The sequence below is a fragment of the Puntigrus tetrazona genome, chromosome 3, assembly GCF_018831695.1.
Source record: "Puntigrus tetrazona isolate hp1 chromosome 3, ASM1883169v1, whole genome shotgun sequence".
NCBI classification, from domain to species: Eukaryota; Metazoa; Chordata; class Actinopteri; order Cypriniformes; family Cyprinidae; genus Puntigrus; species Puntigrus tetrazona.
The window spans coordinates 28217967-28238660 of NC_056701.1; the positions used below are offsets into that span (position 1 = coordinate 28217967).

Genomic DNA, 20694 nt, shown 5'->3' on the forward strand with positions numbered 1-20694 from the left:
CCTGCCTTAAGACTCTAGACTTGAGCAGAACAGAGCACGGAGAAGTCTTTTGAAATCTATTTTGTAAGTATGAATATTCCTATGCTCGCAGGATAGGACGGATTTGACTTACTTTTACCTAACCTAAATAAGGTAGAAGGTGTAGGAGATTTAGCACTGTAAAACAATGGTTATACCTGTTTGTTGCATTTATTTTGAATAAAACAAACAAAAAAACAACTAGTTTAAGAGTCTTTCCTGTGGTTCTCTCTAGTGGATAAAATTATCATCACAGTTCCTCCTCCAGTTGAAAAGCTGATAATATAGGCCCCTTTAATAACTGTTAAGATTAAGTTGATGTGGCAAATAAAAATGATATCACTGAATAAGAGACTAACACACAGCTGTCTTTAAAGATGGTTTATTTTCTTGCAAGAAACTAGTAAAAATTGACTTGCTTTCAAAATTAAGTGACTTTTTGCTTAAAACAAGATCTTATTTCAAACAGAAAACAAGATTATTTTGCCTATTGGCAGATTATTTTGCTTCTTTAGAGCAAAAAAACACTTTTACTGTTTTACTTTCTAGCTTTAAGATTTTTTAAAGATTTTTTATTATAACTGAATTCGTCTGCTGAATACGATGCTTCAAAGTAAAAGACATTTTTCATTTTTGGGTGAACTTTCCTTTAAGTGGAAGCATGCAATAGTCATTTCTGAATGACATTATTATCAACATTATTATTGTGTCAGTTATTATTGTTACTTAATATATTAAGTAATAGTTGATATATGTTGTGTAATAGTTTTGATACCTCTCAGAGCAGACTTTACGTCAGTTATGAACAGCCATACATTAAGAAAAAAGTTTATATATTAAATATATGCCTCTCCTGGAGCCACTTTAACGCTGCGTGGAGGGGTTTGAGTGCCTGAATGATCCTAGGAGCTACGCTTGATAGGGGCAATATATGCTCATAGTAAGATCTCCCATGACAAACAGGTTGCAACATCGCCCGGTATGGTGCAGCTGGGGCCCTACCCTGGAGCCAGGCCTGGGGTTGGGGCTTGCATGGGAGCGCCAGGCCTGGTTGGGCTCAGCCTGAAGGAGCGACGTGGGGCCAACCTCTCATGGGCCCACCACCTGCAGGAGGGACCGTAAGGGGGCTCTTAATGGTCTTTGTGGATTAACTGCCAGCCAAAAGCAGGGACCTCGGCGACCCAATCCTCGGGCACACAAAATCTGGCTCTAAGGACATGGAATGTCGCACGCTGTGGGGGAAGGAGTTAGTGTGGGAGTTTGAGAGGTACTGACTCACCTCCACACGCAGCTAGGACTTTGGAACCCATTTCCTCAAAAGGGGCTTGACTCTCCACTACTCTGGTGTTGCCCACGGTGAGAGGCAGGGGACTGGTGTGGGCTGGGAAATGAGTTTCCTACGCAGGGGTGGATAGGCGCTCCCTTAGGGATAGGGTGAGGAGCTCAGGCTCTCTGGAGGGGCTCGAGTAGACCCGCTGCTCCTCCACATCAAGAGAGGCCAGCTGAGGTGGCTCAGACATTTGTTCTGGATGCCTCCCAGACGCCTACCGAAGAAGATGTTCCAGGCATGTCCCACCAGGAGGAGGCCCCCGGGGAAGACCTAGGAAACGCTGGAGGGACTATGTGTTTCGGCTGGCCTGGGAGCGCCGGGAGCTGGAGGAAGTGTCTGGGAGAGGGGAAGTCTGGGCATTCCTGCTTAGACTGCTGCCCTGCGATGGAGGGATTTTAAATTTATATTTCTACATAAAACATTTATATGAATATAAATACAAAATATATTGCAATTAAATGAAACAATATAAAGCTGGAAGATATTGGTTGTATTTTAGATTGTGATAGACTAGATAGTTTTATTCTTTCAGGAAACACAATACTGTATAAAATATAATACTATAAAACACATTTATAAAATTTGGTCCAATGCGTTTATGCCATTTTGTACATCACTATTTAGAAAAACATAAAAAATTAAACATAATTGAACATTAATAAAACAATAATAAAAACAAGGGCTTATGGCGCATAGTAAAATAGGATTTTGGGTGTAATGCATGTAACATGACTCAAAATGATGCAAAAAAAGACCATTTTACTAGTTTTTTTTTTCGTTTTCTCAATAATAGGTTTAAAAAATATAAAACAAAAATTCCAAAAGCGTCTTGTTATATGTTTATTGTAATATTTGAAACCTACATAATGATATTTGTAAACAATTACACACATATACATATTTTGTAGTTCAAATGGTTTTATTCACAATGAAACGTTTCTTTAATTTTCTCCACTGTATGTGTATATGGTAAACATTTGAAATAAGTATGTAATATTTAAACGAAAATTCCCAAGAACGCCCAGAGCTTAAGAGGTTAATATACTACAAACACTTTTTTTAAATCCAGAATAGTTTCTATACTGTAATGAATAACATGTCAGTTGGCTCTGCATTGTTTCTATACTTTATTACTTGGAGATAACTTGAAAAACACACAAAACATATATATATATATATATATATATATATATATATATATATATATATATATATATATATATATATATATATATATATATATATATATATATATATATATATATATATATATATATATGGGTTGGACAACAAAACTGAAATGCCTGGTTTTAGACCACAATAGATTATTAGTATGGTGTAGGGACTCTTTTGCTGCCAATACAACCTCAGTTTGTCTTGGGAATGACAGATACAAATCCTGCACAGTGGTTAGAGGCATTTTGAGCCGTTCTTCTTGCAGAATACTGGCCAGGTCATGATGATGCTGGTTGAAGAAAGTGTTTGCTGACTCGCTCCTCCAAAACACCCAAAAGTGGCTCAATAATATATAGATCTGGTGAGTGTGCAGGCCATGGGAGATGTTCATTTTCATGTTCATTAAACTACTCTGTCACCTGTCATCTTGATGTGTGTATTGGTACAGTGTCATCCTGATACACGGCACCGCCTTCATCACTGATCCACCCCCATGCTTCACTCTGGGCATGCAACAGTCTGGGTGGTACATTTCCACACCGTAACTCTCCTGGATGTGGGAAAGACAGTGAAGGTCAGAGAACTCATCAGAGAACAAAACATGTTTCACATCGTCCACAGCCCAAGATTTTCACTGCTTGCAACACTAAAACTGACGTTTGGCAGTGGCACAAGTGGCCATTGGCTTTAGCATCCCATATCTTGACACCTGTGGAGCTCCTGAAAGTTTTGGTGGAAACAGGAGTGTTGAAGTGCACATTTAATTCTGCAGTGAGTTGGGCAGCTGTGGTTACATGTTGTTAATCATGCATGCATATCTGATAGCTGACTGTTTTTTCAGACTTTTATAGAGTGTGCAAGTATTCTGACAACTATACCAGAAGCATTAGATTTGATCTTCACATGAGGAGTACTGGATCCAGTCTCTCTACTAACTAGATCCTCTCAGAAGACTGATACGACAAATCTAGGTTCTAGGTTAAACCTAGGTAAACACTATGCGATTTTCTCTTATTTTCCTCCTGAACTCTTCTCTTAAGATTCTCAAGGTTTCCAACTCTTTCTTGTTTCCCAGTTTCCTTCACTCTCTCAATCATGAAGTCCAGATGTTGCATAGAGGACATGGATGTACATTTTAATGCTGTCTCCATTAATTTCTCCAAACACTGGTAACACTCTTCCACAAGCCTGATCTTCTCTGTCTTTATCTGCTGAATTTCATTCTCTAGTCTAATCAACAAACTTCTGTTCTCTCCACATTTTCTTTCATAATTATTCTTCATGTTTTCTTCTATTGTTTTGACCTTATGATGGACAACTTCATATATTTGATCATCTTTCACATGTTTAGTGAAGTGACACTTTCCAGGACAGACTGAACATGTTCCCCTCTTTGTCATCGCACTACACCAGGAGAGATTTCTTACCCACCAACATCCTGGATAGTGGCAGTTCTCCTGACAGACAGTGCAGCAGGTTGCCTGAGTGGTCAAGTGCCACCATTTTGACTCAATGGGGACTTTTTCTAGAGTGAATTCGTCCACTTCATATTCAAAGTTGTTCATGGTTCTTTTGTCTTCCTCTAATTTCTCCATTTCCATTTCTAAATGCTGTTGCTCTTGTTTGCTCATCTCTGCCAGTTTAATTTTGTCTTTTAAGTTGCTTATTTTACCATTTAGTTGTTTTCGGGCTCTAAGCACATCTTCAGTCATATTTACGGCTTTTGCTTTTATCCTATTCAGATAAGCAAAGAACCGCTCAAAATTATTGATTCCACTATCCCACGATGTTTTGTAACTCTCTCTGTCTTCCTCGCCGATGCAATCAGTCTGGCAGTTGTCAAAATTAAAATAAACAGGTTGACCATCTTTCTGTTTTGCACATGGAATTCTGGCTGCTTTGATAAAATTTAAGGTTTTTTTGGAGACAGTTTGATGAGAGTTTGTAATTAATATCACAATGTTGTTTTTAATATCCTTTTCAAATAAAGAGAAAGTTTCATCCATTATATACTGCTGTCTCTCATGAAGTCGAGCCTCTGAACCCTTCAACACAAGACACACTGCATGAATTTCTTGAATGCCATCTTCAGATTTGAACAACTGCTGTAAAGCCTTGGGAATGAGTTTGTCATTATCACGGCTCTGTGTGGAACCAAATCCAGGTGTGTCGATAACAGTGAGAGAGAATGGACTGTCCTGTACAAAAACCTCATAAACAGTTACTGCTGCTGTATGAGAATCAGTGTGGTGCTCAGGTATCTGCAGCCAAATCTTGTGTTCCCATCTGATACCCATGATGTAATTGATCATTGCATTGATGAGAGCAGTCTTTCCTGTTCCTGTTTCTCCAACCATTAATATGACCTTATTAGGTTTGTCATTGTTTTTTTCTCCCAGTCTCTTTTTCCTCAGTAATTCTTCTTCAGATATTTGTGTTAGGTTGAGTATAAATCTTGTTGTGGGTCCTTTTATTGATTTACAATTTATAAGAACTTTACTAAGCTCTGTTTTTATTTGGGTATCCATGTCTTCACTCCTATATAAAACAAGCAACAATAAACATTATTAAGCCTTTTTATAAAACACAACATTGTTTATTCACTTGTCCAACATATTTTCATTCCCAAAATCATCACATTTTAATGCTTGGTCAGGACCCTTTGGTGTCACTTTTTGATGGGTACTCTGTTGCTATAAGAAATTGCTATTTGGCATCAGTGTCTGGACACGAATTACATGATAATTTTATTGTCACAATTAAATTAAGTGTTGTGATATACATTTGCCATGTGATTTTCAATTTAAAGTTTGCAATAATTGTATTTAGGCAAGGCAAGGCAAGTTTATTTATATAGCACATTTCATATACAATGGTAATTCAAAGTGCTTTACAAAAGAGGAAATAAAATAATTACAAGATTTAAATAACAATAAAAGAAATTAAAATAAAATAAAAACACTGATTTAAGATAAATTGAATTTAAAGCAAAAAGAGATAAAACAGTTTAAAATAAAAGAAGCAAAGTAGCACAGTTCGGACGCAGCACAGTGCTCATTCTGTAAATGCACAACTAAACAGATGAGTTTTGAGTCTGGATTTAAAAGTGACTAATGTTTCAGCACATCTGATCTCTTCAGGAAGCTGGTTCCAGATGCGAGCAGCATAATAACTAAAAGCTGATTCTCCTTGTTTGGTGTGAACCTTTGGTATTTCTAACTGACTTGATCCTAGTGATCTGAGTGGTCTGTTAGGTGTATAAATAGTGATCATATCTGCAATGTATTTAGGTCCTAGTCCATTGAGTGATTTATAGATGAGTAAAAGTGCTTTAAAATCAATTCTAAATGTCACTGGAAGCCAGTGTAAAGACCTGAGGACTGGTGTGATGTGCTCTGATTTTCTGGTTCGAGTCAGGATCCTGGCAGCAGCGTTTTGGATGAGCTGCAGCTGTCTGATGGTCTTTTTGGGAAGGCCAGTGAGGAGACCATTACAATAGTCCACCCTGCTGGTGATGAAGGCATAGTTTCTCCAGGTCTTGCCTGGGCACAAAACATCTGATTCTTGCAATATTTTTTAGGTGGTAGTACGCTGATTTAGTCACTGCTTTGACATGACAGCTGAAACTAAGGTCGGTCTCTAGAATCACACCAAGATTCTTGACTTGCCTTTTGGTTGTTTGACCCCTTGAGTCAAGGTATGCATTCACCTTGTGAACTTCATCTTTATTTCCAAACGCAATGACCTCAGTTTTCTCCTTGTTTAACTGAAGAAAATTTTGGCACATCCAACTGTTGATTTCATCAATGCATTGGCAGAGTGAGTCAATGGGGCTGTAGTCATTTGGTGATAAGGCTAGGTAAATCTGTGTGTCGTCAGCATAGCTGTGATAGGCAATTTGATTCTTTCTCATTATTTGACTTAGTGGGAGCATATACAGGCTAAACAAGAGCGGTGCAAGAATTGAGCCTTGTGGGACTCTGCATGTCATGGACGACCACTTAGACTTATGTTCTCCTATACTCACATAATAACCCTTCCCCTCTAAATATGACCTGAACCAGTTTAGAGCCATTCCAGAAAGCCCGACCCAGTTTTCCAGTCTGTCTAGAAGAATGTTATGATCGACAGTGTCAAACGCAGCACTAAGATCTAGTAGTACCAGCACTGATATTTTACCAGAATCAGAGTTTAGGCGAATATCATTTATTATCTTAACTAACGCTGTCTCTGTGCTGTGGTGCGGTCTGAAACCAGATTGAAAATTATCCAGATAACCATTTGAGTTCAAGTAGCTGTTCAGCTGATTCAGAACTACCTTTTCAATGATCTTGCCTATGACCGGTCAAAGCAGGCAGGCAGGCGTCAAACAGGGCAAACAGGAGTATAAGAGCCAAGGCAATAACAAAATCCAAAAACAGGCGAAGGTCAGGTCAGGCAGCAAACAATTAGAATAACAGAAGACAGGCAGGGTCAAAACCAAGGAAACCAGAAACAGCAATCTAATAACAATCTAAAAAATGAAACAGGTGAACAATGCAACCCGCAGGTGAGTGGTCTGCTACTGAATTTATAGTCCTCAGACAGGAAGTAGCAGCAGAGGGAGTGATCGCAGATAACCCAGAGGTAAGAGCTCCCTCTGCTGGCTTGGTGACACATAGAAAGAGTGCATTGGAAACCCAGCTCTAGTCAGTTTTTTTCATATAAAAATAATATAACTAAAAGGAAAAATACATTTTCCATACCTCAAGTTTGTTACTATTATTTTTCAAACTCTTCAATCAATCAATCAATCATTTTTATTTATATAGCGCTTTTAACAACACAGGTTGCATCAAAGCAACCTTCTTGATGGCCTCTTAACCTTCTTCACCAGCACTTGTTTTGGGCACATGAAGCTTTTTCACTGAAATTAACCTAAATTGGTATATTATTTTTGATATCGAGCTCAAACTACAATTAGATGGATGTGATATAAACGTTACTCCGACAGTTAAAGACTTGGGTGTGATATTGGACAGCAACCTGTCCTTCGAACACCATATCACTCGTGTTACAAAATCTGCCTACTTTCATCTTAGAAATATTGCTAAACTCAGACACATGCTCTCTCTCTCAGATGCAGAAAAGCTAGTTCATGCGTTCATGACATCTAGACTGGATTACTGTAATGCGCTGCTCGCTGGTTGTCCAGCATCTTCAATAAACAAGCTTCAGTTAGTGCAGAACGCAGCCGCTCGAGTTCTTACCAGGACAAGAAAAAATGATCATATAACCCCAGTTTTATCCTCCCTGCACTGGCTGCCTGTTCATTTCCGAATTGATTATAATGTACTGTTACTGACCTACAAGGCTCTAAATGGTTTAGCCTCCATTTATCTGACCAGCCTTCTGTCTCGCTACAACCCGTCACGCTCTCTAAGATCTCAAAACTCAGGGCTCCTGGTAGTTCCTCGTATAGCAAAGTCTACTAAAGGTGGTCGAGCGTTTTCACATTTGGCACCTAAACTTTGGAATAACCTTCCTGCTAATGTTCGGGGATCAGACACACTCTCTCAGTTTAAGTCTAGGCTAAAGACATATCTTTTTAGCAAAGCATACTCGTAAAGATTAACATAAACCTATGCTACAGTACATCGTGATTCCCAATAGTATGAATGGCCGCTACGCTAATTATCCTTTTGTCTCCGCCTCGGGATGTACATCCCGAGGCATCTAGTTACCGAGCCTCTCCAGTGGACCCAGTGAGGAGATGACCTTCCTGCGATGACGTCGAGGAAAACTCAACCTTCTGTCTGGACTAATTCTATCTTGAACTTTCTGCATTGTAATTCATCCTGCTGTATTGTAATGCATCCTGCTGTGTAGTGATTTGCTTTTGTCTGTGGAATGATTTGCTTTTGTTACGTAATAATTTGCTTTTGTGAAGCTGCTTTGGAACAATAGCCATTGTAAAAAGCGCTATACAAATAAACTTGAAACTTGAAACTTGAAACAAGACATTTTTTGCTACTCTGGATTCAAGGCAACATTGTACCTAAAAAGTCTCTTATGTTTATGTTTATGTTTGTAGAGCATACTATATACATATAAACAAATATTTAGTATGAAAGACTTATCTCAGAGGGTTGGCACCATATACAGCAGACTTGATTCAACAGATTTAAAAAACGAAATTGAGAACAAGGCTTTGGAAAACGCACAGGATGACATTTCTTTTTTAGGATTTTCCAAAAATATCTCGACTGTAAAAAGTGATCAGTTGACTTAACTTAAAAATATTGAGGAAACCCATTGCCTTAAATTATTTTTACCATTTTTATTTACTTAATTTGAAGTTACCTTATCACTTTTTACGTTAAACAAAAAAATATTTAGTTGAGATTATGAAAATTCTAAAAGTAAAATTACCTGTTAGTACATCATAGTAAAACTTACTCCACTACAGGTTACCAATTCCAAAACAACAATAGTCGTAGAGTATCTGATTTTAATAGTACGTAAGTAGTTTACTTATACTTAATATTGTCTAGCCAAAGAGACACACCAGTGACGTTGCGGAGAAGGCAAAGACAAGATACAGGCAAAGACAAGAATCTTTGTGCAAGTATTTAATGAAAAAACTAGAATAAACAATAAGCCAAAATGAACAAAGGAAACAAATAGAACAATAATGGGAAAACAGACATTCATTTAATTCAATAACTCATAAAAACTAAAGAAACACCAGGGCCATATATAAGATAACAAGACACACTAAGCAAGGGTCTGGAAACTGATACTGCAGGAGACAGGAAGTGACTTAAAAACATCAGCACAAAAAGACTTGATTTGTGAGAAGAGCAATCATGTTCCTTTTCTAAAGCCAAAAAAAGCCTCTTCAGTATAATACATAAAGTAATGTAAAATTAACAAGTTGACGCCTTTTTGCACTGAATTCAACAATGAAATGCCTCCATCTAAAAATTGTGCAGTGCTTGTGGTTTGTAATTTCTCAGAATTTCAGACATGATTGCTTTTTGGGTTTTTTTAGGAAGCATGATGCATGAAAACAAAAAAAAAAGTACAATAAAAAATATATTTTGTTACAAAAGAATTATAATAAAAAAGTAATGAAGTTGATACTAAATCTAAAATATATGTAAATCTATACAGTTTCATAAGAATGTCCTAAATATAAAAGATACATTTTAAAATATGAATAGCAAATTATAGCTTTTTTTTTTTTTTTTTGTAACAATTATCCTATTACCTCTCTCATTCGGCATAAATCCAGATATTTCATTTATTTATGTAAATTATAAGCTCTGTACTTCAGTTGCGTTCTGGGGGTGACCCAGAGATGGCACCCTGTTGTTTCGTTGACTATTTATTTTGATAAAATACCAACTGCGCTGTTAAGTTAGTAATGCTGGAACATATTTCAAGAATGTATTTTATTAAACGTATAAATACTGCAGATTATATAGAATGTTTTATCAAAGAGGTTCAGTAGGAGCACAATTAGCACAATTAGCTAATCTGGCAATTACCGTTTTTTGGTATCCCTCCTTCACCCCAACTCTATTTCTCAAAGCACTCCTCTGGGACAGTACAATATGCTTAACATCTTTATTTGTACTACTGTCTATTCAAAATAAATGAAAAGAAACCAAGCATAGTATTTATTTTTTCCCCCTATTGTACCAAAATTGTACTGCACCATGAACCCTGTACGTAAGGAACCGGGGCATCTATGTATCGTGCGACCCCTTAATAAAAATTAAAAGTAAAAAAAAAGACTAATTCTTAACCATCACATCAGATATACATTATATAGTTTCTCTTTTTATTTATATAATCCCACGTTTTCTATCTGAGCTCTTATTTTGAGATCCTCAAGTTTCTGAACTCTTTCTTCTTTCCCAGTCTCCTTCACTCTCTCAATCATGAAGTCCAGATGTTGCATAGAGGACATGGATGTACATTTTAATGCAGTTTCCATTAATTTCTCAAAACACTGGTAACACTCTTCCACAAGTCTGATCTTCTCTGCCTCTATCTGCTTGAGTTCATTCTCAAGTCCTATAAACAGACTCTTGTTCTCTCCGACATCCTCTTCATATTTCCTTTTCAGATCCTCCTTTGTTCTTTTAACCTTTCTTCTTCGAATCTCATACATTTTGTCATCTTTCACATGTTTAGTGTGGTCACACTTGCCAGTGCAGACTGTACACTTTCCATCCGTCATCACACTACACCATGACAGATCTTTGACCCACCAGCATCCTGGAAAGTGGCAGTTCTCCTCACAGACAGTGCAGCGGGTCGCCTGTTTGCTCAGGTGCCACCACGATGACACTATCTGGACCTCTTGTTTGTATGGTTCATCGACTTCATATACAAAGTTATTCTCTAGTTCTCTGCTTTTTTTAATTTCCTCCAGAGCTAATTTTGTTTGCTCCAGCTCTTGTTTTCTGTAATCTGCAAACACAATTCTGTCTTTCAAATTGCTGACACAGGCATTCAGTTGTTTTCTTGTTCTAAGGACACCTTCTGTCATATTCAAGCTTTTTGGGTTTATCCCATTCAGATAATCAAAAAGCTTATCAAAATTTTTTATTCCACTGTTCCATGATGATTGGTAAATCTCTCTATCTTCCTCATCATAGTTTTCGCTCTGAGAGTTATTAAACTGAAAGTAAACAGGTTGATCTTTGTTCTTTGCACATGGAATTTTTGCTGTCTGTATTAATTTAAGTGTTTTTTTTGGAACAGTATCATGGGAGTTTGTGAAGAGTATAATTATGTTCTTTTCTATGTCCTTTCCAAATAATGACAAAATTTCATCCAAAATGTATGATTGTCTCTCATGGAGGCGAGTTTCTGATGCCTTCAACACAAGACACACTGCATGAATTTCATGAATGCCGTCTTCGGATCTGAACAACTGCTGTAAAGCTTCTGGAATAAGTTTGTCTTTACTAAGGCCATCCGTGTCGCCATAGCCAGGTGTATCAATAACAGCAAGAGAGAATGGACTGTCTTCTGCATAAACCTCGTAAACAGTCACTTCTGCTGTATGAGATTCAGGTTCATCTGATATCTCGACAACCTCCAGCCAAATCTTGTGTTCCCATCTGACACCCATGATGTAATTGACCATTGCATTGATGAGACTGCTCTTCCCGGTTCCTGTTTCTCCGACCAGCAATATAACTTTAGTTGGTTTTTTGTCATTTTTTCCCCCAATTCTCTCTTTCTTCAGTAATTTCCCTTTAGTTAAGACTGATGTTTTGAGTATATATTTAGTAGTGGGCGCTTTTATTGTTTTACTGTTTATGAGAACTTCGCTTAATCGTTCTTCCATTGGAGTGTCATAGTCTTCATTCCTGTATAAAAGATCCAGGCATAAAATTCTGTATCTTTTTAGATGATTACACTATTTTGCTTTCACAGCCATCTGAAAATTGGATGTATATATGACTAAAAGCTAAATAACTTGAAAATATTCTTATAGCCTGTATTTTAGGCATTGATTTTTTTAATTACAGTAGTTTTTCTCAATCGCTTTGTCACAGTCTAAAAACAGCCTTAATACCATCTAAATTGTAAGAACATATAAGAACATCAGAACCCCACTTCACATCTGCAAAATACATTCATGCTTACAATGATTTTTGACATTGGTCAAAATGTTTAAATTAAATTCCAAACATAAGTTTGAGAGAAGCTTGTTCATTAGGTAATGTCAATCTTTATTACAAGCCTATACAAGCAGTCATTGCGTCATCCCATTAACAATTACTCTGGCATCTGTCTCCACCCTGTCCCGTGAACAGTATCCTAACCCCACAAACTCCAGCACATGTCCTCTTAAGAAGAATGCTCCACAATGACCCTCCAGTTTCCCTTTCAGCGTGCTCTGCAAATTTGCAAAGGCACCTCCATTGAACCTGTTTCTCCCTCACTAGGTAGGTGTATGAGATATTTCAACTCCTACTTAATTTTCAGGTGAACAACTTTGCTTTAGAAAATCTCTCATTTTAAAAAATAGGGAAGCAGTCAGCTGACTGAAGATAAACTTCTGCACACCACTCCTAGTATTGGCCTTAGTCTCCACATGTCTTTCCACCATATCCTAGGCCAAGTTCCCATTGGTTAGATTTCCAATGTTTTTGTATCATTGTTGCAACATGACTGGAAGTCATAGCTTTAGACAAACAGCAACAAGGTCCATTCTGAACCACCTGGCTTTTGAATATTGTCCTGACTATCAATTCACAATGCAAATTTGATATTTCAGTAAATCATTCCAATTTTTCTAGAATCTTCAGTAAGCAGTGCCCTGCTATTAATTAATAACTCTCCTTTATTATCAAAAGCATCCAAACATCTCCACCCAGTCATCTCAATTACCATTCCTCAGCCACAGCTTGTCTGCTCTTAGCGCTTCAGCTAAGCACTGCAAGCCTTCCACCCAGCATGGAATTTCCTTTAAACAGCTGTATGCCCCCTCTTCCCCTTTACCTGAACTGTTACATCAGCACTGATTACTCCAACCATTCTCAAAGATCATCTCAGAGATATTGGACAGGTGAAATGTTTTCATGGGTGCCCAACCCTGCTCCTGGCAAACGACTGTTTTGCATAGTTCAGGTCTAACTGAAATCAACAGATGACAGTTGATCATCAGGAGTAGGGTTGGGCACCCCTGGTATAAGTAATACCTTTATACAGTACTGCTGTAAATTATGCTTTTGACAGTTGTGATATTCCTCCTTGTTAATATGTGGGATTGTGCTAAGAAAACTCCATCTATATATGCTTCGAAACATGGTGGGGTGATTTCATTACAATTTCACTTGCTTAAAATGCCACAATCTTTACCAATATGCAGACATTACAAACATTACAAGCCAGATATTATGCAATATACAGTGCACGCATGTCTGACAGATTTTGATTTTGAATGGATGCATATGATGGTTCATACACTGAAATAACGTTTAGAGGTTTTGAAGTGTTTGATAGGTATTATGCAACATGCAGACATATGCAATTTCCTTCGAATCTCATGTGAACAAGAAACCAATTGCTCCCTTTCAGTCGGTCACTCAGATGACAGACGAATTGGGATCTCGCTTCGAGACACCAATCTACTTCGAGTGTATCTAAGTGCATGAGGAGCTTACTAGGGTGTGTAAGGCACCTTTCACTGCCAGAAACCGCCCCAGTGGCTCCCCCTCCTTCACCACCCTTGACGGTGGCACATCCAGGTGGTATACGGTGATCTCCCCAGTGGAGTGGTCAGTTACAATGCAGCTGTGTCCCAATGCTGTTTCTACTTGGCGAGGTGATACTGTGATCCCCTCCCGGGCCTGTAGGTACTCATTGGCTCTGTTCGGCAGTGCCTATGCGGCCTATGGAGAAGCTGCATCTGCAGTACATGCTATGGCGCTGTTGCAGGTTCGTCAGGCCAAGGCACTGGGGGACCTGTACGGGGGTGGTCATGAACCGGAAGTTCTGAAAAAACTTAGTATCGCGATGAACCTCGCGCTACGAGCGATGAACGTCATGGCGCGGTCTCTGTGTCTCAACTACCTGAACGACTCATTCTAACTCAGTCCCGGGTTCAGTTGTGCAAACACAGGGACCTTGTGTTATGACACCTCAGCATGTTGGGTCTACAGGTCAAACAGGAAAAGAGCAAACTCTGTCTAACACAGAGGATCTCTTTTCTTGGGATGGAGCTGGATTTAGTCAAACAAACGGCACGCTTCACGCAGGAATGTGCAGAGTCGGTGTGGAACATTTATTAGGCTCATTTATACTCGCACTGTCTTGAGCCAATCTTCATTGGCTCGTTTAGATACACTCGAAGTAGATCGCAAACGAGATCCCAATTTGTCGGTCATCCGACGTGACGTCTCCATTCTCTTCTTCAGGGAACGAGGATTACATACGTAACCGAGACGTTCACAGATCTGAACTTGTTTTGAGAGAGAAAAAAAATTCCAGAACTGAGCCAAAGCGACTGAGAAAATCAGTGATGTCTACTATGCATCAATCGAACAACAACTTAATTGTTAAATAGTTTTTCTTAGATTATAAAAAAAAAATTTATGAGAAGAGAGACAAAAAAATATCAATTACATAATGCTTAACAGATTATTAATCTTTGTTTGTTGTGTAGACATCTACTATTGGGACATCGTAATCATTTATTACCTGTGTGTTAATGTTTTTGCAGTACCCAATCTAAAAGTATAAACTATTCAATTATTATTAATGATTAACATCTGTTAAAATCATTTGTGGACTTTCAAGATGTGCATGATCACATGAATTAATCTACACAATTTTAAAGATCTGAAACAATTGTAATGATGCAACTACCTTTCAGACAATGGCGCTGTGTCTGTCTTGGCTGTTTCCATGATGTCCTAAAGAGTCATAAAAACGAAAAAGTAAGTAACATAAACGTGCTTTTATGCTAACTTTATTTTTTCACAGCATGTCAGCAGATAAATAGATAAAAACTTACAACTCCTCCACCAGTCCAACCTGAATAGACTGACTAGAATATCAGGATATGCATTTACACCCATACGTTCTTTTAATCACGTGACTTATGAGAATACTAACAAAGGAAACCAGAAAGTGAAAGAGAACAAGATACAAAGACTAAACCAGAAACAAAATAGACTTGTTTCGACAGTGGCATAAAGGTCTAAACCATCTAAAAATGTTAAAATAAAAAAGCATGCCAACATATAAGCATTAATTAAAAGAGAATAATGTAAGTACCATATTACTGAAGATTTCTGAGCAACAACAACATCCAATAATAAAATGTGTTTTGTATAATTCTGCAAAGCACATAAAACATCATGTCTGAGTTATTATTGATTTGAGGAACGACGGTGGACACTTTTCAGTTTTTTTTCATTTACTTATTTACCTCAACTGATTTTTAAAAGTTCTCCAAACTCAAAAATCATAACATTTTGTGCAACAAGGCGTATGCTTTTAAAGCAGAACAACATAATTAAATTGTTACTTTTTTAAGCAAAAGCTGTATTGTTTTGACACAAATCATGGAGATGTGAATACAAAGAATATCCCAAAACAATGTTCCACATTTTCAAATGCATGTCATATTCGCAGACACCGCATCTGCTTGCTTCTGAACAAAGTTTTTAAAATGATTCACACAAAAAAAAACAGCACTATGAGTAAGACATGAAAACCTCAAACAAATAAACTGTGGAAAATTCTTTAAAAAGGCATGAATCGCTCACTACATAAGAAGTGTAATGTAAACTGGACAGAAATCCAATATTTCAGACACCCTATATTGTAAACATACTTTCCATTTTGTTCCTTTAATTTGATTTGAAATATGAAACATTCATTATGTTTTTTTATTTGTTATTTATTCATATTTTACAAAGATTCTTAAATCTTCTAAATAGCCTGTTTTCCTTTTCAGCTCGTCTCTTAAGGTCCTCAAGTTTCTGAACTCTTTCTTCTTTCCCAGTCTCCTTCACTCTCTCAATCATGAAGTCCAGATGTTGCATAGAGGACATGGATGTGCATTTTAATGCAGTTTCCATTAACTTCTCAAAACACTGGTAACACTCTTCCACAAGCCTGATCTTCTCTGCCTCTGTCTGCCTGAGTTCATTCTCTAGTCCAATAAACAGACTCTTTTTCTCTCCAACCTCCTTTTCATATTTCCTTTTCAGATCCTCCTTTGTTCTTTTAACCTTTCTTCTTCGAATCTCATACATTTTGTCATCTTTCACATGTTTAGTGTGGTCACACTTGCCAGTGCAGACTGTACACTTTCCATCCGTCATCACACTACACCATGACAGATCTTTGACCCACCAGCATCCTGGAAAGTGGCAGTTCTCCTCACAGACAGTGCAGCGGGTCGCCTGTTTGCTCAGGTGCCACCACGATGACACTATCTGGACCTCTTGTTTGTATGGTTCATCGACTTCATATACAAAGTTATTCTCTAGTTCTCTGCTTTTTTCAATTTCCTCCAGAGCTAATTTTGTTTGCTCCAGCTCTTGTTTTCTGTAATCTGCAAACACAATTCTGTCTTTCAAATTGCTGACACAGGCATCTAATTGTTTTCTGGCTCTAAGCACACTTTCTGTCATATTCAAGCTTTTTGGGTTTATCCTATTCAGATAATCAAAAAACTGCTTGAAGGTTTCAATTCCACGATCCCAGGATGATTTGTAACTCTTTCTGTCTTCCTCCCTGAAGTAGTCACTCTGACAGTTATCAAACGTAAAATAAATTTGTGCACTTTTAATTTTTGATTCTTTAATAAAATTAAAAACTTTTGGTGGGAGAGTTTTGTGAAGTTGGTGTGTGAAGACTAATAAGATATGATTTTCAATATCTTTGCCAAATAATGACATCATTTCATCTAAAACATATTGCTGTCTCTCATGGAGGCAAGTTTCTGATGCCTTCAACACAAGACACACTGCGTGAATTTCATGAATGCCATCTTCAGATCTGAACAACTGCTGTAACACTTTAGGAATGAACTTGTCTTTATCTTCATCTTCATCTGTTGCATTTCCAAATCCAGGTGTGTCGATTACAGTGAGAGAGAAAAGACTGTCCGGAGCAAAAACTTCATAAACAGTCACTGCTGCTGTTTGGTTTTCAGATTCCTCAGATACTTCCAGCCAAACTTTATGTTCCCATCTGATACCCATGATGTAATTGATCATTGCATTGATGAAAGCAGTCTTCCCTGTTCCTGTTTCCCCAACCACTAATATGACCATATTTTTGTTGTCATCATTTTTCTCTCCTAGTCTCACTTTCCTCAGTAATTTGTCTTCGGTCACAACTGTTGTGTTTAATATAAATTTCGTAGTGGGTCCTTCTTTTACTGACTTACTGTTCCTGAGAATTTTCCTCAGTTCATCTTTCAGTGGAGTAATCAACTCTTCATAGCTGAAAAAAACAATACATACTGTTATTAAAAATACAGGTATGTAATTATTTCCCAATAAATATACAGCACCAGTTTTTGTGTGTGTAGTAGACACATTAGATCATCAAAAAATATTTAAGTAATATTATAATAATATATTACGATAGTATACATTGTTTATATACATTATATATATATATATATATATATATATATATATATATATATATATATATATATATATATATATATATATATATATATATATATATATATATATGCAGTTTTAGTGGTGTATTAAAAAAGAAAAAACAATGATAGACTGAAATTATATTCCATACAGAAGTATCCCTACCTCTCAGAGTGAGAATCTGCCATGTTTTAAGTTAAAGTCCTGAAAGAGAAAAAAATCACATTACATAAATGTATTAAATGCAAGGGTTTAACACACCAGCTAACACAGGCAGGTGGTTTAAAAATATACAAAATGCACAAAATGTAAACCAACTGGCATTCAGATGCTGATCAACACTTCAGATTATCTGCCTTCAATGACTGACTTTTCAATTATTTGAGTTTTTCGACTTTTTTTTTTATAGCCTGAATATGTAAATGTACATCTTTGTCTTCACAGATGCTACTTAATAAATTACAAAATATGCATACTTACAGTAACCCTCTCCTCATATGGTAACCTACTCTCTTTCTTCAGTCAAACCTGAATACTTTTCAGACAACAGAATCAGGAACTGTATTTATACTCTGAAAATATCCACCTCCTGAAGATCATGTGATTTACAAAAAACTTTTGCGTTACATAAAATATATAATACGCTGTTGATACACAGAGTAACTTTTTCAACAGTTTTGCCTGTTGTCACCATCTCTTCTCAAGTATTTGATCATTTCAGACCTTCATAGGAAATATACAATTAATTCCTCACCTCAGGATGTCCATTCTATGGCAGAAACGGAAAAGCAAATAGAGAAAAAACTGTGCAGTTCTTGTTTATATGAGCAAAGAATGATAAAGATTATGAGATACATTATGTGTATACTAAATGCTAAAGACGTGTTTTTAATTTAGATTTTAATGGCGTGTGTCTGAACCTAAAACATTATCAGGAATAAAAAGACTGGAAGCTATGGCTACCAAACAAAAAGTATCTTAATTGAATTAAAGTGTACAAACAATAATTTGGCAGAAATTTTCATTCAATTTTCATTTAGCAGAAAAACATTGGTATTTTGCAAAAATCTCAAAAACCTTTAATAAATTGTCAAAACATGCAAAACAGATGGAAAATGAACTATTTTATTTGGTACGCAAAAGTCTTTACAAATGCCATAACAAATTTAAATTTTGCATTTCGGTTTTTTTTTTTTTTAAATACATCACACTTACATTTAAAATACTGTACTGATGAAGGACCTGGAATGTTTTCCTCAAAAATGTCTCCTTAGGTTACTTATGTAAGAAGGGATTTCAACCTTCCAGTTTGGCAGAACAATGAGGAAGCAAACCTTCTGAAGAAGATGCTGAAGGATACTCAACGAGGGTTCGTCATATGAGAAACTTACTGAAAAGTGGAGTCAGTTGCTCACAACCCTTGTAAGGGGAATGGCATAGCAAGCGTGACACCAGCCAGCTCTAGGCAATTGATGTGCCAAAGCAGACAGAGTCCTCTCAGGAGCCTCTGAAAATGACTACCAAAACGGCATCTTTAAAAAGACTCAAAACGACTGTGTTCCGCTGATTGTGTTGTAACGCCACTAGGAACAACTCCAGCTCTTCCTCTTCATTTGCAGCAGTGAGCTCTCGTGTAGCAGCATGCAGATGCTCAGCTCCAAAGCGAAAATATAATGAGTGATTACACCTGTCGCCTATTTATACCCATGTGATGGGGAGTGACTCAGGATAAGTTAACCTATTGCCCAATTTTATTGCCGTGTTCTCTTCATGGCTTCAAGTTAGCCCCCAGTCTGTTGTCACAACAAAGCTTGTACTGACTGACAGACACTGCATTAATACAATGCTTATGGGGAATGGCTACAGTGTCACGGCTCTGACAACAAACTAGTTGTTGTCCACAGGGCAGCTCTGTGGCATATGTGCTTGCACTGGACACATACAGTTTTGCTTCTGCCGACCGGGCTCCCTGAAGGGAGGACAGAAGGCCTGGAGTACTATGGCCTCCTTCCTCAAGAGAGTATCTACTCATAATCCAAACTGGATTTTGTAACCATTTTCTATAGTGAGCAGAACTCACTGAGACACATTTGGCAAAGTTTCCATGCTGTTAAATAGTCTACTAAGAGAGCCAGTTTCTTGAGAATGAACCGGCACACCAGTAGGTTGCAACCGAACTAGCACCTCTAGAGGGAGGTGACAATCCTCATAGTACAGCTCATCTCTTAGTGGGGAAAACCGCCAGAGTTATAGTTCATGGGCGTCTCCAGTGAGCATAACTTTCAGAGTTGCTGAGGTGGTTTCCCAAGGGCACCAGGGGAAGACGGGCACAATGTAATGCAGTGTCACACAGCTGGCCTCGGGGGTTACGTAAGTATGCCTTTCCCCAGTGAGCCTTCTCCCGCAGATCCTCTGCAAGGTCAAGGAGGACAAGGAACAGGTTCTGTTGGTTGTGCCATACAGGCCCCCCCGGAATGTAGGTTCCAGATCTTACAGTCCTCGCAACAGCCCTTCCCTGGTGCATACCAAATACGGTGAAGACATATTTGTGTTAATAACTGTTACATTTACACTACAATTTTCAAAACGATTGCTTTTGAAAATACACGTTCCATATGAAATATGAAGTTTACAGTTTTTAAAGATTTTCTGTGTTCCAACATTCAAATCTTTTAAACATCTTTTTTTTTTTGACCATAAACATAAATCATAAAATTAATGTATTGCTATTTTTTTTAATTGCTATTGCTTTTATGTTTTTGTTTAATGTTATTTAATTTGTACCAGGATACGTTGCTCTTTTAGGGGGTTGAATTAACTTAAAACAGAATGCATGTTTGGAAACGCATGTTGCAATATTTTTAGCCAGTTAAAAAAAAATATTTATTCTCATAAAACTTAAAACTAAACTTGAAAACCATGAAATTCATGACAATAGCCTGTGTACTGTATTATATTGAATAAGCACAATTCTAGGGCCTTTAAATTATCAATATTAATAAAACTTGTCATACACAATCTACATAA

The 20694-nt window shown here is 37.3% G+C and overlaps 1 protein-coding gene across 5 annotated transcripts; it reads right to left on the minus strand.

Annotated features, from left to right (window-relative positions):
- Window positions 1-2633: 2633 nt before the first annotated feature.
- Window positions 2634-18348, minus strand: LOC122334941 (immune-associated nucleotide-binding protein 13-like). 5 transcript variants are annotated; one of them, XR_006248869.1, is made up of 5 exons: window positions 18148-18325; window positions 17833-17871; window positions 15051-17497; window positions 14903-14949; window positions 2634-3074 (listed from the first exon to the last, which is right to left on the minus strand). XR_006248869.1 is itself a non-coding variant. In XM_043232804.1 (5 exons), exons 4-5 carry the CDS (start codon window positions 14941-14943, stop codon window positions 3499-3501), a joined length of 1605 nt encoding a protein of 534 aa, XP_043088739.1. In that variant the 5' UTR covers window positions 14944-14949; window positions 17442-17497; window positions 17833-17871; window positions 18148-18348; the 3' UTR covers window positions 2634-3498. The 5 variants fall into 5 exon arrangements, 4 of the variants coding, with proteins under 4 accessions (XP_043088739.1, XP_043088737.1, XP_043088741.1 ...); XM_043232804.1 differs by having other exon boundaries at window positions 2634-5062; window positions 17442-17497; window positions 18148-18348; XM_043232802.1 differs by having other exon boundaries at window positions 2634-5062; window positions 18148-18343.
- Window positions 18349-20694: the final 2346 nt, after the last annotated feature.

What these genes read in the sequence shown, in the direction of transcription:
- LOC122334941 (XM_043232804.1), bottom strand. Translation starts at nt 14,943, where the DNA reads ATGGAAACAGCCAAGACAGACACAGCGCCATTGTCTGAAAG. An exon ending in ACAGCGCCATTGTCTGAAAG is followed by an intron (nt 5,063 to 14,902) that starts GTAGTTGCATCA and finishes TGTTTTATATAG; the next exon opens with GAGTGAAGACATGGATACCC.